This window comes from Mustela nivalis, assembly GCF_964662115.1.
Source record: "Mustela nivalis genome assembly, chromosome: 9".
NCBI lineage: Eukaryota > Metazoa > Chordata > Mammalia > Carnivora > Mustelidae > Mustela > Mustela nivalis.
This window is the reverse complement of record NC_139028.1, coordinates 51,663,841-51,679,331: the sequence shown is the minus strand read 5'-3', so window position 1 is coordinate 51,679,331 and position 15,491 is coordinate 51,663,841. Positions and strand designations below refer to the sequence as shown.

General features: G+C 36.8%; 1 protein-coding gene across 5 annotated transcripts in view; it reads left to right on the top strand.

The window, feature by feature from the left end:
• The window catches only part of HIKESHI (heat shock protein nuclear import factor hikeshi), a 41,133-nt gene extending 27,374 nt beyond the window's left edge, over positions 1–13,759 (top strand). For 2 of the 5 annotated variants that reach the window (XM_082749096.1, XM_082749099.1), the window contains 3 exons: positions 4,640–4,791; positions 12,535–12,653; positions 13,417–13,759. In XM_082749096.1, the coding sequence (XP_082605222.1) occupies positions 4,640–4,791; positions 12,535–12,653; positions 13,417–13,471 (326 nt within the window). In that variant the 3' untranslated portion in view covers positions 13,472–13,759. Of the gene's footprint in view, positions 1–4,639; positions 4,792–6,568; positions 6,728–6,847; positions 6,955–12,534; positions 12,654–13,416 lie in introns of those variants that run through there. The other 3 variants (XR_014316366.1, XM_082749098.1, XM_082749097.1) reach the window with 3 other exon arrangements.
• Positions 13,760–15,491: the final 1,732 nt, after the last annotated feature.

The following is a 15,491-nucleotide window of genomic DNA, read 5'->3' as shown; positions in this document are numbered from 1 at the left end:
CATTACTCATCAATTGCTCTCAACCATGCAAAAAAAAAGAAAAAAAAAGTTTGAAATAATAAGAAAAAGGAAGAGTGATGGAATTACTTAGAGCAGAGATTGGCACACTTAAAAAAAAAATATTTGAGAAAGCGTGAGCAAGAGAGCAAGAGCTGGGTGGAGGGGAGTTTGAAGGGGAAGGGTCAAAGAGAGGGAGAAGCACACTCCCTTGAAGAGTAATCAAAAAGACTTTCCTTTGTCTCAGTAGAGTTGACAATCTGGGAGTATTTGTCAAAAATATTTACCTGCAAAAATACTGGTCATTGCTGCGTGACGCACTGACAACGAATGAGGCAAAAATAGGCTGACTACAAAGCTTGGGAGGAAAGGCTGGGAATAAAATACTTTGTGCTTTTTTTTTTTTTTTAAGGTTATTTATTTATTTGAGGGGGGAGAGAGAGTACATAAGCAGAGGGGAGGGGCAGAGGGAGAAGCAGACCCATCACTGAGCAGGGATCCCAATGTAGGACTTGATCCCAGGACCCTGAGATCATGATCCAAGCTGAAGGCAGATGTCTAACCAACTGAGCCACCCAGGTACCCTGAAATAAGATACTTTGGGGAATAAGGGCTTTGAGTTCTTGTACCTGGAAATTTTTGGAAACCTCAAAGACCGTATACAGTTAGGGCTATGCACACGCTCAGGAAAGAACTAAAAAGGTTCTAAGTTTTCACTTCTGGCTAACTTTGGGGCTATACATAAGCAGGAAGTGAAGGCTAACGCAGAGTTGAAAAACTACCTGGCTAGTATTAAAGGGATGTCCCAAACATAGAACCCATCTATAAAGACTGGGAGAATTTTTGGGTTCCACGCTTTTAAGGAAATATCTTTTTAATCACCACCTGACCACTAAGCCAATAGAAATGTCACTCACTTGTTGCACATGACAAAAAATACAGACTTTGCAGTATTGGTTTAGAAGTTATTAAGGAAACAACAAATATTAACAATAAACCCTGAGGGGGGGAGTCTGATTTCTAGACTTGCTGAATTATAATATTCAGCATCCCGTTTTCAACAAAAAGAAAGTATGCAAAGAAATAAGAATATATGGCCCTTTCAGAGAAGAAATGAACAGAATCTGTTCCTAGGAAACATATAACATTGGATTTACTGAGAGTTAAAGGAAACCAGGAGAATAACATGCCATCAAATAGAAAATATTAATAGAGAAGTTATAAAAAGGAACTAAACATAAGTGATAGAGCTGAAAAGTACAACATATGTGATATCATAAGTGATAGAGCTTAAAAGTACAGCAAATGGAGTTCACTACAGGTTCTCAATAGATTTGAGTAGGCTGATGAAAGAATCCATGAACTTGAAGAATGTGAACCTTTCAACTTGAAAAGCTGAAAGAAAAAGAAGAAAAATGAACAATCTCTGAGACACCGTCAAGTATACCAACATATGCACATTAGCAGTCCCAGCAGGAAGAGAGAGATGGGGTGGAAAGAGTACTTGAAGAAATAGTGCCCTAAAGCTTTCTGAATTTGATGAGAAACATTATACACTTAAGAATTTAAGTAAACTCCACGTAGGATAAGCTCCATACCAAAACATATCATAAAGAGAAAATGGCAAAAGAAGCAACTCATCAAGTGACAAGATTCTTAGTAAGATTAACAGCTGGTTTCCATTAACAGTGGAGTCGAAAAACAGTGGGATGGTATAAAGCGCTGAATGAAAAACTGACAAGAATTCTCCTTTGGAAGTATCTATCAGAAATGAAGAAGGGTTTCTGGGTGGCTCAGTCATTTAAATGTCTGATTCTTGATTTTGGCTCAGGTCATGATCTCAGGGTCATGAGATCCAGCCCTGCATTGAGCTCCATGTTAGCTCGGAGTCTGCTTGCGATTCTCTTTCCCTCTCTGCCCCTCCTGCCACATGTGCGTGTGTGCTCTCAAATAAAATCTTAAAAAAAAAAATGAAGACATTCTCAGATAAACTGTTAAAATCATTACTCCAAGACTAAGCCTATAAGAGAGACTAAAGACAGCCTTTCAGACTGAAAAGAGGGGGTATGAGACAGTATTTGAATTACCATGAAGGCAAAAGGAACACAGGTAAAGGTAACTAGTTTATCATAAAAATCAGTATTGTACATTTTGTTTATAACTCTTTCCTTCCCTATTTGATGTAAAAAACAATTTTGTGAAATGGAAACTGTGGGGTGCCTGGGTGGCTCAGTTGGTTAAGTGTCTGCCTTTGGCTCAAGTCATGATGCCAGGATCCTGGGATCAAGCCCGGCAATGGGCTCCCTGCTTGCTCAGTGGGGAGTCTGCTTCTCCCTCTGCCCCTCCCCCCATTCCTGCTCTCTCACTTGCGCTCACTGGCTCTGCTCTATCTCAAATAAAATCTTAAAAATGGAAACTGTAAAACTATGTTTATGGGCATGCTATGTATAAAGAAATAATTTATGACAACACATAGGGAGAGAAATTACATAGCAAAGTTTTTATCTACTACTGATACTGAGTTGGCATTAATCCAAACTAGGTTGTTATAATTAAGAAATTTATACTAATCCCTACTGTAGCCATTAAGGGGAAAACAAAAAATATATAGTAAAAGAAATGGTATAAAATGGTACACTAGCAAGTGTCTATTTAACACAAAACTAGATTCTCCAATTAAAAGGCAGAAATTTGCAGAATGGATAAAAAAACATAATCCAGCTATTGATTGAGACACAAAATAGTTGAAAGTAAAGGATGGAAAAAGATACATACAAATAGTAACTAAAAGAGCTTGAGTGGGTGGACTAAAGTCAGACTAAATAGATGTATGACAAAAATTATTATGTGCAATAAAGACATTATATAATGATAAAAGGGTCAATCTATCAGAAACTTAATAACAGTTATAAACTTGTTTGCACCTACCAACAGAACCTCAAAATACATGAAGCAAAACTTGGCAGAATTGAAGGGAGAAAATAGTTGAACAATATTTGTTGGAAACTTCAATTCCCTACTTTAAGTAATGGATAGAATGACTGGACAGAAGGTCATCAAGGAAATAGAAGACTTGAGGGGCACCTGGTGGCTCAGTTAAGTGTCTGCCTTTGGCTCAGGTGATCATGGGTCCTGGGATTGAGCTTTGCATAGGTCTCCCTGCCTGACAGGGAGCCTTCTTTTCCCTCTTTCACTAACCCTGCTTGTGTTCCCTCTCTTGCTCTGTCTCTCTCTTTCAAATAAATAAACACAATCTTTAAAAAAAAAAAAAGAAGAAGAAGACTTGAACGCTATAAACCACGCACACCTAACAGACTTACATAGAACTTTCTACCCAACAACAGCAGAACACATTCTTCTCAAATGCACGTGGAGCCTTTTCTTGGATAGACCATATGTTAGGTTACTGTAAAACAAGTCTCCGTGTATTTAAGACTGAAATCATACAAAGTGTGTTCTCTAACCACAATGATAGAAATAACAAATCTGGAAAACTCATAAATATATGGAAATATAAAATATAATAAAACAGTTAATTTAAAAATACTAAAATTATTTTAAACTAGTCCTATTTAGTGACAGGTGTGTGTGTATTTTTAAATCACAGAAGAATAAATAGTAAGTTTTTATTCATGTGCTTGAAAATTTAAGGAGAGTTTTGATATTTGTAAGTAGAATTCTCGTTATTAGGAATATGTGTTGCTCCAGGTTTTTGTTCTTCTTTATTTGGTTAAACATTTTATAGTCCTATGAAAACAGCAGATAACCAAAATCTATTGTATGATTTTTTTTTTCCTTCAGACTAACTTTTCTGATTGTCTTACGTAGATTAAAGAAATTGGCCTCTATTTTCCCCATAGAAATTAGATGGCATTTACAGGCTCAGGTGTATACTTAATGACATACTGATTTTTTTATTTTATTTTATTTTTTTAAGGATTTATTTATTTGACAGAGATCACAGGCAGAGAGGCTGGCAGAGAGGAAGGGAAGCAGGCTCCCTGATGAGCAGAGAGCCCAATGCGGAGCTCAGTCCCAGGACCCTGGGATCATGACCTGAGCTGAAGGCAGAGGCTTTAACCCACTGAGCCACCCAGGCGCCCCCACACTGATTTTTAAAGGGAAAAAGTTACTAAGTATTTTTGGTTATAAGTTTTTTATTGCCTGTTTGATAACATCAGGTGTTATATGGGGTGATTCATGACATTTAGTAAAATATGACATGTCATTTGTAGTAATAGTAATTTAAGAGCTTTCTTTAGTGGAATAATGAGAAAATGCTAAAACTAGTTTTAAAAAATCTTTAAAAATATCCTTTCTTTGGAGTTAGCTTTGAGAATTTTTAAATGTAATTAATGCGTATTTATTTTTCTTACTCTGTTACTTTCTGTTTCTACCTACATTAATTGTAATGTGTTTTTGAAAAGTAACAGTTGTTTTTTTTTGGTGGGGAAAATTTTAGTTTTCTTACTCTTTGCTAATGTGATAAAAACTAGCCTTTTACATTTTTTTGAAAAGAGACAAATGTTCATATAACCATTTTTTAGTGAATGTAGATCAGAGGTTTTCCACATACTTACAAAGGAATTTTTATAGCTACAAGTTAAATTTGAAATTTGTGGTACATGTTAATTTTTTTCAGGAGAAGGAAGTCAACACCCTTTTGGAGCCATGAATATTGTCCGGACTCCATCTGTTGCTCAGATTGGAATTTCAGTGGAATTATTGGACAGTTTGGCTCAGCAGACTCCAGTAGGCAATGCTGCTGTATCCTCAGTTGACTCATTCACTCAGGTAATGCAGTACACATTATCTTCCAAAAAAATTTTTAAACCAAATTCTACATATTCTTTTAAAGATTTTTATTTAAGAGAGAGCACGAGCAGGGGGAAGGGGCAGGAAGCAGGTTCCCCCTGATCAGGGAGCTTGATAGAGGACTAATCTCAGGACCCTGGAATCATGACCTGAGTTGAAGGTAAATACCTTACCAGCTGAGCCACCCAGGTGCCCTCCAAATCTGTACTTTAAAAACTAACCTGGTGATTGAAAACATGTAAAAATGAAGGTAAACATGTATGGTGTAAGTTATTGGCTTCCATGGATAATTTAAGTTTGCCTGCTTTCTTCTATAGGTATTTTAAAATTTGTAAATGCTTTGATGAGACTTGTTTTTATATTGGTGAAATAGCAAAATCCTTGTCTTCATGGAGCTTAAAGTGACATAATTCCATGATGGTTGACTTTTAACCTCTTTAAGGCAAAGGCCTGAACAGGAGAATAATGGAGGTAGAGGTGTAGCTAATGCAGAATCTCGAAGGTAGAAATCTGAAGAGTAATATGAAGGTCTTTGTGATTGGAGTAGAGTGAGTAAGGGTGAGAGATGGGAGATAATTGGGGAGGGGGCTGCAGGATAAAATCATATGGTACCTCATTGGCTTTTATAAGGATTCTGATTAATTTTTTTTTAAATTTTTTTAAAATTTTTTTATTTGACAGAGATCACAGGTAGGCAGAGAGGCAGGCAGAGAGAGAGGAGGAAGCAGGCTCCCTGCTGAGCAGAGAGCCTGATGTGGGCCTTGATCCCAAGACCCTGAGATCATGACCTGAGCCGAAGGCAGAGGCTTTAACCCACTGAGCCACCCAGGCGCCCCTGATTAATTTTTTAAAAAGATTTTATTTATTTACGAGAGAAAGAGAGAGAGTGAGAGCGCATGTGCACATGAAAGCAGGAGGAGGGGCAAAGGGAGAGAGACAAGCAGCCTTCCCACGAAGCAGGGAGCCAAATGCCGGGCTCGATCCCAGGACTCTGGGATCATGACCTGAGCCGAAGGCAGACATTTAACTGACTGAGCTACCCAGGGTCCCCTATAAGAACTTTGACTCAAATTCTCTCTGGAAGAGAAGAAGTAAGTTTTGAGCAGAAGAGTAATAGGATCTAACTTACATTTCTAAAGGATCACTTTCGCATTTTGGGAGGACACTGTTGTTGGAAGGAAGAAGTCAGTTAGGCTCTTGTGAACATTAGATGACAGATGATAATGACTTGAACCAGGGAAGTTTGGGGGGGTGGAAGTGAAGGTGATTAAAAGTACTGGCATACCTCGTTTTATTGCGCTTCACTTTATTGCGCGTTGCTGGTATAGTGTTTTTTACATACTGAAGGTTTGTGGCAACCCTGCATGGAGCAAATCTGTTGGTGCTGTTTTTCCAGCAGCATTTGCCCACTTTGTATCTCTTTGTCATGTTTTGGTAATTCTTGGAACATTTCAAACTCTTTCATTGTTATTTGTAACGGTGATCTGTGACCAGTGATCTTTAGTACTATTGAAATTGTTTTGGGGCACCACAAACTGCCCATATAAGATGAAGAACTTAATCGATAAGTGTATTTTCTGACTGCTCCACCTACCAACTGTTCTGCGTTTTTCTCCCTCTTCTTGGGCCTCCCTATTTCCTGAGACACAACAATATTGAAATTAGGCCAATTAATTATCCTACAATGGCCTCTAAGGGTTCAAGTAAAAGGAGGAGTCAATCCATGAGGCAAACTTCATTGTTGTCTTATTTTAAGAAATTGCCACAGCCACCCCAACCTTCAGAAACTACCACCCTGATCAGTCAGCAGCCATCAACATCAAGGCAAGACGCTCTACCAGCAAAAAGATTACGACTCGCTGAAAGCTCAGATGATGTTTAGCATTTTTTAGCAAAAAAGTATTTTTTAATGAAGGTATGTACGTTTTTAAAGACATAATGCTATTTACACACCTAGTAGACTATAGTATAGTGTAAACAGAATTTTTATGTGCACTAGGAAACCAAAAAATTCATGTGACTCACTTTATTGCAGTGGTCTGGAACTGAACTGCAATATGTCCGAGGTATGCCTGTAATTGATTTCTGGAACTAATGTGAAGATGGAGCCAGTAGTGTTTCATGATGTGGATCACATGAAAGGTCTGAGATTAAAGAGAGACATCAATTATAGCCCAAGGATATTGGCTTGAGGAATTTGAACACAGGAATATTATGAAAAGAGCAAGTATGGGCTGGGAGTGGAATCAGTGGAGTTGGATTTTGGTTGTACTATAATTGGGATGCCTGTTAGATATCCTGCTGGAGATGACAAGTGTAGAGTTCAAGAGAGAGTTCTGGGATATGGATAAAAATGTGGGAGTCATCAGTGTAACGATAATATCCAAAGTTTTGAAGGGTGTGTGATTACTAGGGAAGTAATTAAATGGAAAAATTGGCTATTGACTGAGCTCTGGGGCCATTTCAAATTTGAGAAGCTGAAGAGATGAAGACAAAGAAAAAGAGCAGCCTGAAGTAGAAGGAGACCCAGAAAGTGGTATTTTGGAAGCCAAGCAAAGACTGGTTTTTAAGAAGCAAGAAGCTAATGAGTTAAAATGAGGGCTAAGAAGTATCCAGTGGACTCAGCAAGATGGAGGTCATTAAAAAGTTAGAAAACTGAGTTCAGAGAGTAGAAGGGGAGTTTGGAGTGAGTTGGAGAGGAGGAAGTGGAAACAGTGAATATAGATGACTCTTGAGTGTGGTTACAGAGGGTAGCAGATAAATGGTTTGGTTGCTTGAGGGGGCAATGGGACAGGATTTTTTTGTTTTTACTTTTTTGTTGTTTGTTTTTACTGTTTTTAATGGGAGATATTACACCATGTTTGATGAGAATGAAGCATTAAAGCTGATGTTGCAGGAGAGTGGAGAGAGTTGCTGAACTCCTTGAATAGAAATGAGAGCACATTAGATTGAATAATGCATAGTATTCATAGGAATGGCTATATGAATACAGATGCGGGAGGATTGTTAAATGTGATGACAACTTGTGCATGTTTTCTCTTGATACCTTCACTTTGCTCAGTGAAACAGGAAACAAGGTCTTTAGCTAAGATTGATGGGAAAGAAGTTTTGGAAATTTGAAGAAAAGGATTATTAACCAAGTCCTCTAGGAGAGGAAGAGGGTGAATGGACTAGGGAACCCCTTATGAGTTTGCTGGGCAGCATACTCTTGAGGGTTGTGGCCATGAATTTAAAGTCAGACTTCTCAAATGATTTCTTGAGAACAGGCTGAGTTAAGAATGACAAAGTCTGGGTCTTAATTCTTTTTTCTCCCCCGTAATTAAAAAAATAAACTGCTGTGCTGAAAAAGCAAGTTTTGTTTTTTTTTTTTTAAAGATTTTATTTGACAGAGAGAGATCACAAGTAGGCAGAGAGGCAGGCAGAGAGAGAGAGGAGGAAGCAGGCCCCCTGCTGAGCAGAGAGCCCCACGCGGGACTTGATCCCAGGACTCTGAGATCATGACCTGAGCCGAAGGCAGCGGCTTAACCCACTGAGCCACCCAGGCGCCCCTGAAAAAGCAAGTTGTAATCAGGAGTTAGTAGTATCCCATATAGACTGTATTAGAAAAATGTCTGAAAAATGCATACCAAAGTGATGTTATCTCTGGAAATGGGCAAGGAGACTTTTTATTCTATATATATGTAAGTTATTTGAGCTTTTAAAATCATACATATTTTTATTAAACATTTTATTATGAAATATTTTACATATGTAGGAAAGTACATTCCTTCAGTATTTATTGTATGCCTACTGCATGCCAGGAGTTTTCTAAGCATGAACAAATACAAATAGCTAGACAAAATAATAGCTATCCTCGTAGAGCTCTCTTTATAATGCAATATATATGAAGACTTCTGAGTGTCTTCTACCTAGGTTTAATTGATATTTTCCAAATTTGCTACTAATAAAAAAAAAAAGTATTTCTGATATAGCTTGCTGGCATGTTTCTCTTCTTCCAGTTCTTCCCCAGTTAGCTACTCTTGGAACCAAATTATCTTTGCCATCCTGTATTAGTACTTTAAAAGGAACATTCATTAAGTATCCACAAAATATGTATGGCATTATTTGTTAAAACATGTTTCTAATACATTCTCTTAGTTACTCTTGTTACTTCCATGTAGTTTTTATTAATAGTACATGAACATGGCTTAAAACATAGATGGTTTTACATGCAGAACAGTTGTCCTATTAATACTTCTTATATTCTGCTCTTACTCTGTTCCTCAAAAGCAGTCACTTTCAGCCTCTCCCACTTTTTTTACTTTACCTGTTTCTTCTTGTATTTACTTCCATGTGTCAGAAGAAACTTGCTTAATCTCTTTTTAACCAGTTGATTTGCTATAGGTGTTTTCCACCGACTTCCCCATACCTAATGTGATTCAGTGCTCTTACTCCTCTGCTTTCCAGCATTCAGAGTTGTCTTTTCTCCCTACCTTTTTTTTAAAAGATCTTATTTTTTTAAAATTAATTTATTTATTTTAGAGAGAGAAGGATAGGGAGGGAGAGGGAAAAGAGAGACAGAATCTCAAGCAGACCTAGGGCAGAGCCTGATAGGGAGCTCAGTGGCATGATCCCAAGGTCACAACCTGAGCTGAAACTGAGACTCAGACACCTGACTGTGCTACCTGAGGTGCCCCTAAAAGGTTGTATTTTTAAGTAATCTCTACACCCATTGTGATGCTTGAGCTCACAACCTGGAGTTGCATGTTCTACCAACTGAGCCAGCCAGATGTCCCCACACCTTTTTATTATAGATTTTCACTAAATTAATATTTAGAGTTTTCAGTATTATGATCAGGTAAATATTTTTCAGAACTGAGCCAGGTGTACTATGGTTACATTTCCTTTCTAGAATGACTTTTTATTTTCCTTGGTTAATAAATGCTTCATTTTTTTCCTTTGTGTCAGTTGCTATATCCACATCTCATTTATGCCCAAACTCTGCCATGTATAAATTCCTGTTCAGTATATTTTTAACCAACTTTTTTTTTTTAATAAAGATTTTATTTATTTATTTGTCAGAGAGAGAGCAAGCGAGAGCGAGCATAGGCAGACAGAGTGAAAGGCAGAGTCAGAGGGAGAAGCAGGCTCCCTGCGGAGCAAGGAGCCCGATGTGGGACTCGATTCCAGGAAGCTGGGATCATGACCTGAGCCGAAGGCAGCTGCTTAACCAACTGAGCCACCCAGGCGTCCCTTCAGTATATTTTTATTTCTTCTTATTTATTTATTTATTTTTAAAAGATTTTATTTATTTGTCAGAGAGAGAGAGGGAGCGAGAGTGAGCACAGGCAGACAGAATGGCAGGCAGAGACAGAGGGAGAAGCAGGCTCCCTGCCTAGCAAGGAGCCTGATGTGGTACTCGATCCCAGGACGCTGGGATCATGACCTGAGCCGAAGGCAGCTGCTTAACCAACTGAGCCACCCAGGCGTCCCTTCAATTTTAAATTTGTTTTGGAAACATCGCTCTTGAAACTCTTCTTTGTTCTTCTGTGGATTGATTATTTTCTGGGTCTTTTGCATAACTGTAGTCAAGGTATTCTTTTCTTTAACCATTATTGTAGAAATTCTTTTCATTTCTCTGTTGCAGTCCTTTTTTTGTTTCTTCTCTTTACCATTCTGTTGACTTAATACCCCTTTGCATGTTTTTAAAATGATTATAAATGGTATACTGTACAGATTTGTACAACTTGGTATTGTTCACTCAGCATTATTTTTAAGATTTACCTGTCTTGATACATGGAATAAATCTAGTCTATTTTAATAGACTTGTATAGTTGTATAGTATGTCATTGTATGAATGAGACAGTTTTTTCATTTCCATATTAATAGATAGTCTCACTAATACTTGTTTTAAGACATTAAATTTTTGCCAAACTGCTGGGTAAAATTTGAATGTCACTGTATTTTGGTTTGTATTTCTTGGTGACTAGTGAAGTTGAGCGTCTTTTCTCATTTTGACCTCATTTGTGTTTGTAATTGGAATTGACTGACCATTTATATATTTTGCCCAATTTTCTATTGTATTTTTTGGCACTTTTTAATTTTAACTTTCTGGGAAGAGGCCTTTATGTATTCTGGGTAATAGTCTTCTGTTCTAGATGCTGTAATTCTCCTAGCATGTTGCTTGTCTTTTAATGTTTTTTTGGCATCTTTTGCATGTAGACATTATATTTTTGTGTAGACAATCAGTTGTTTCTTTTGTAATTATTATTATTATTTTTTGCATTGGTGAAGTCGTTCCTATATTATCCTAATGTTTGAAGGTGTTATGTTCTCATAGGTACTAAAGCTTTAATTAAAAGCTAGTCTTTTTTCTTTTTGAAACACTGAGTTAATAGCATCTTTGTTATATATCATGTTGTCACATATGTTTAGACTTGTTTCTGGTTTCTCTGTTCTATTCCAGTTAGTTTGCCTGTCCCTTTGCCAGTAAAAGTCTTACTAATATCTGCTAGGCCTAAGGCCTTCCTCTTACTTATGAGAGCATAAGCTTATGTATTCTGCATACTAATTTTATCTTTATTTATTATAAGATTTTATTTATTTATTTATTTATTTGACAGGCAGAGATTATAAGTAGGCAGAGGGGCAGGCAGAGAGGAGGAAGCAGCAGAGAGCCCGATGCAGGGCTCCATCCCAGGACCCTGGGATCATGACCTGAGCTGAAGACAGAGGCTTTAACCCACAGAGCCACCCAGGCGTCCCGAGGTCTTACAGGTTTAATTTGGGGAGAATTGCTTCCATTATGTATGTCTTCCCATCTGTGAATATGTATCTTTTCACTGAATGTGGTGTATAGGTCCTTTAGTTTGTTTTCTTTCCTGTCTCTGAAGACAGTCTTGAAGTGTTTTCCTAGATATTTACAGATTTCGTTTTTATTCTGAATTGGATCTTTTAAAAGATTTTTATTTATTTGTCAGAGCGAGAGCGCACAAACAGGGGAAACAGCAGGCAGAGGGAGAAGTAGGCTCCCTGCTGAGCAAGAAGCCTGATGTAGAGCTCAATCGCAGGAACCTGGGATCATGACCTGAGCTGAAGGCAGACACTTAACTGACTGAGATTTAAAGATTTAAAAATCTTTTAAATAAAAATTTGTATTTTAAAATTTTGTTGTTAGTGTTAAAGGTTGCTGTTGATTTTTGTTCTTTCTGCTACTGATTTTTTAGTTAGTGATTTTACTGAACTCTGGATTTTAGTCCAAGTAACTTAATGGTAGCCTCCTGTATTAAACTATCTTGATATTATTAAGCAAAAAGATAAAAGCTAATAAGACATTTCCTTTCATTGTATTTAGGATTTTATCTTTCTGGCAAGAAAAAGACTTCTTACTATTTTATATGAGAAAGTAGGCTGGGATTTAAGGAGAGGGGCATAGTAGATGGTGAGGGAGAGAGAAAAGAGAGTATTTGAAGGAAAAACATTTTCTTCCTTTTTACCCCCCAAATGAATATCTTAGGAAATTAAAATTTTAAAAGCCACAGAAATCCTTTGAGATATGAAGGTTGTTAAGATTTTACGCCACAGTGTCATTTTATGACTTTCTTTAACTTACAGCATTAGACTGTTTAAAACTCCTAGTACTTAAAACCAAGTACACTGCAGGAACATTTTTAATTAAAAATACTAACGTGTAAGTAGAATATTTAGTATAACTCATTAATCTATTCATTATTAACTTTCCAGTTCACACAAAAGATGTTGGACAACTTCTACAATTTTGCTTCATCATTTGCTGTCTCTCAGGCCCAGATGACACCGAGTCCATCTGAAATGTTCATTCCAGCAAATGTGGTTTTGAAATGGTATGGGACATTTTGTATCTCTAATATTAAGGTTTTTAGTAACCATGCATTTATTTTTGCTGGTAAATGTATTTCTTTGACATTTAAACATTCTCTTCTATTGTGAACATCAGCATACATTAACAGTGGCATGCCATTAAAAAGTATACTATGGAGTTCACATCAGGGAATATGTTCTTATCCTAAATACTCTGTTACATAGTAGCTATTTTGAATTTATAAAGATAAGAAAATACAATTGCCTATGTGTAGGGACCACAATTAAGGCTGTAAATTTTAAAATATTTTTATTAGTAACCATATATGAGTCTTGAAATACAAAGCAATTTTTGGGTAAGTTTAAAAAGTCTTGGTCTGAAGTAGATATGCGTAAGGCCTCAGGATGATTTTTACTGCACCCTGTACATAAATGGTTAAGAAAATTGATTTTCCTAGCTTTCCCATGATTCTGTTTTATAGGTATTCTTTTCACATTGAATATCCCAGTGGTGGGCAGTACATGAGAATTTGTTGAGCAGTGGTAGCATGGTGTAGCATGGATAGCTCTGGACGGTATTAGGTTTGAGCTTTGTTAAAATGTAGGTATGTGGCCTTGAGCAAATTTCTCTCATCTACTCATCTCTGAGATTAACTTTTTAGCTTCTTTATTTTTTATCTGAGCTTTTTAGAAGTGATACTTAGAGTTGTTTGCTTTTTGATAAGTCATTTGGTAGATTATGAAAGATATAATTTTCTTGTAAAAATATGTTCTTTTCTTTTATAGGTATGAAAACTTTCAAAGACGACTAGCACAGAACCCTCTCTTTTGGAAAACATAATTTGAATAAAATAATTTTTAATGGATTCTGAAATTTGTCATGTTTTGAAGAGAAATGCCTCCATTTAAAAGTACGAAGTCAAAAGGATCATGAAACCTAAGTTTAAAAAACTGCTTATTGACTGAAGCTTAATGAAAATCTTCATAAAAAATTAAAAACATGGAAAAATGAAAATATGTTCCTTATTAATGAGTTTTTCTCCCTTAAGTTTAAAATATTCAGAGGAAAAAACACTTTGTTTTGGCGAGGATTCATTTTTTACTTAAAAATAAAGCATATTCACAACAATAGTGTGCCAAATGCCATTGCCTTCATAATATTTCGTTTAGTATTATAGTGGTTTGCTAGAGTAATTAACTTAAAATTAACTATATCAAAATTTGGGGGACTTTTTGAGAAACATATCAAATATACATTTTTATGTACAGAAAGATTATTTTCAGTTTGTATTTCTTAAGATTACAAGTTTTTCCATTAACACAGGTTGGCTGTCAGTTTTATATCTGCAAATTCATACATAATTACTTGTTTGACAAAATTGCCATGGTTAAATACTGACAAGGTTTTATTTAATTCTGGTAATGTAATCTTCTGAGGCATTTGTGTGTAGAATATAGGATTTAGTACATTTGCTTATTAAGTTGAAGCCATTGTGTCTCATTCAGAAGGGAGTCCTTGACTCATTTATACTAGTGACATCCATTGACCAAAAAAACCAAGTAAGCAAAGCGAGACTCATTAGCTTGCTGCACCAAGTGAATACTAATGCCAGAGGAACTGTGGGGTATCTCCAAAGGAAGGGAACATATAGGAGTTTGGGGGCTCTGGTTAGTTTTGAAACATTTTGGCAAGGATTGGTGAAAATTTGGAAACTAGAGAATTGCTGGTGTAGTTAATGTCATTAAAACACATGAGCCTATGCAGAATTATCATTACATCAGCTTATGGTTTTATCTTGAAACGTATCTGATTGAGCTAGCATTAAGAGTTTGAGCTTAGGCAATTTGTTCTGTTGTCAAAGTTTTGTATACTTCGGCATTTTGCAAGCTGTATGTTTTTGCAAATTGTAGTTTCTTTTTCACTTCTCAATTCTCTTCTGGTCTTTCTTCAGTCTGTTTTGAAGGATTGACCATTATCTTTTGGAGTTGTGATCAAGCCAGGTTAGTATTGCTCTTCACTGGGTTATAATTATATATCAAGTATCCAGTGGTAGTTTTAACATAGTCTCAGGTCTTCATGTTAGTAATTGTTGACTGTTGTTGAATCATGTGACTTGACAGTGGCTATACCACAGGATTTAAGGCTCAGAACAGAAAGCATCTGCCAACTGTAATAAAATTCTCAAGCAAAATGCGTATTCTACTAGAATGCAAAGCCAGGGACCTAGGCTACAAAACCCAAGCTACAAAAACATATCCCAAAGTCCAGGTGGGTCTATTCTATAGAGTCCGTGAAAGACTTTAGCTTGGTTAAAGACTATTGTACCAGGGTGCCTGGGTGGCTCAGTGGGTTAAGCCGCTGCCTTCGGCTCAGGTCATGATCTCAGGGTCCTGGGATCAAGTCCTACATCGGGCTCTCTGCTCGGCAGGGAGCCTGCTTCCCTTCCTCTCTCTCTGCCTGCCTCTCCATCTACTTGTGATTTCTCTCTGTCAAATAAATAAATAAAATCTTAAAGAAAAAAGACTATTGTACCTGTCAAGTGATTTTTATAGACCTTTATATATAATATAATAAATGCGAACTGCCCTTTGGCTTGCCAAGAGGAAGTAGAAGACTATGTCATTGCTATGACAATCCTGGGTAGTGAATTTAAACTGGTTTGTTGGGCTTACACAGCATGTGTCAAAATTTGAACCACCTTTTCTAGTTGTATTCAAGAATTAACACTTTGGAGAACTCTTCTGTTTAGCCAGTTCCTGCTTCATTTGGAAGTCTCTGGTTATCCTTCCCAAGGAAACATGCTACAGGGAATAGAAACGGGCCTTAAATATCTGAAAGCTTCTTAACAATTATTCTGTAC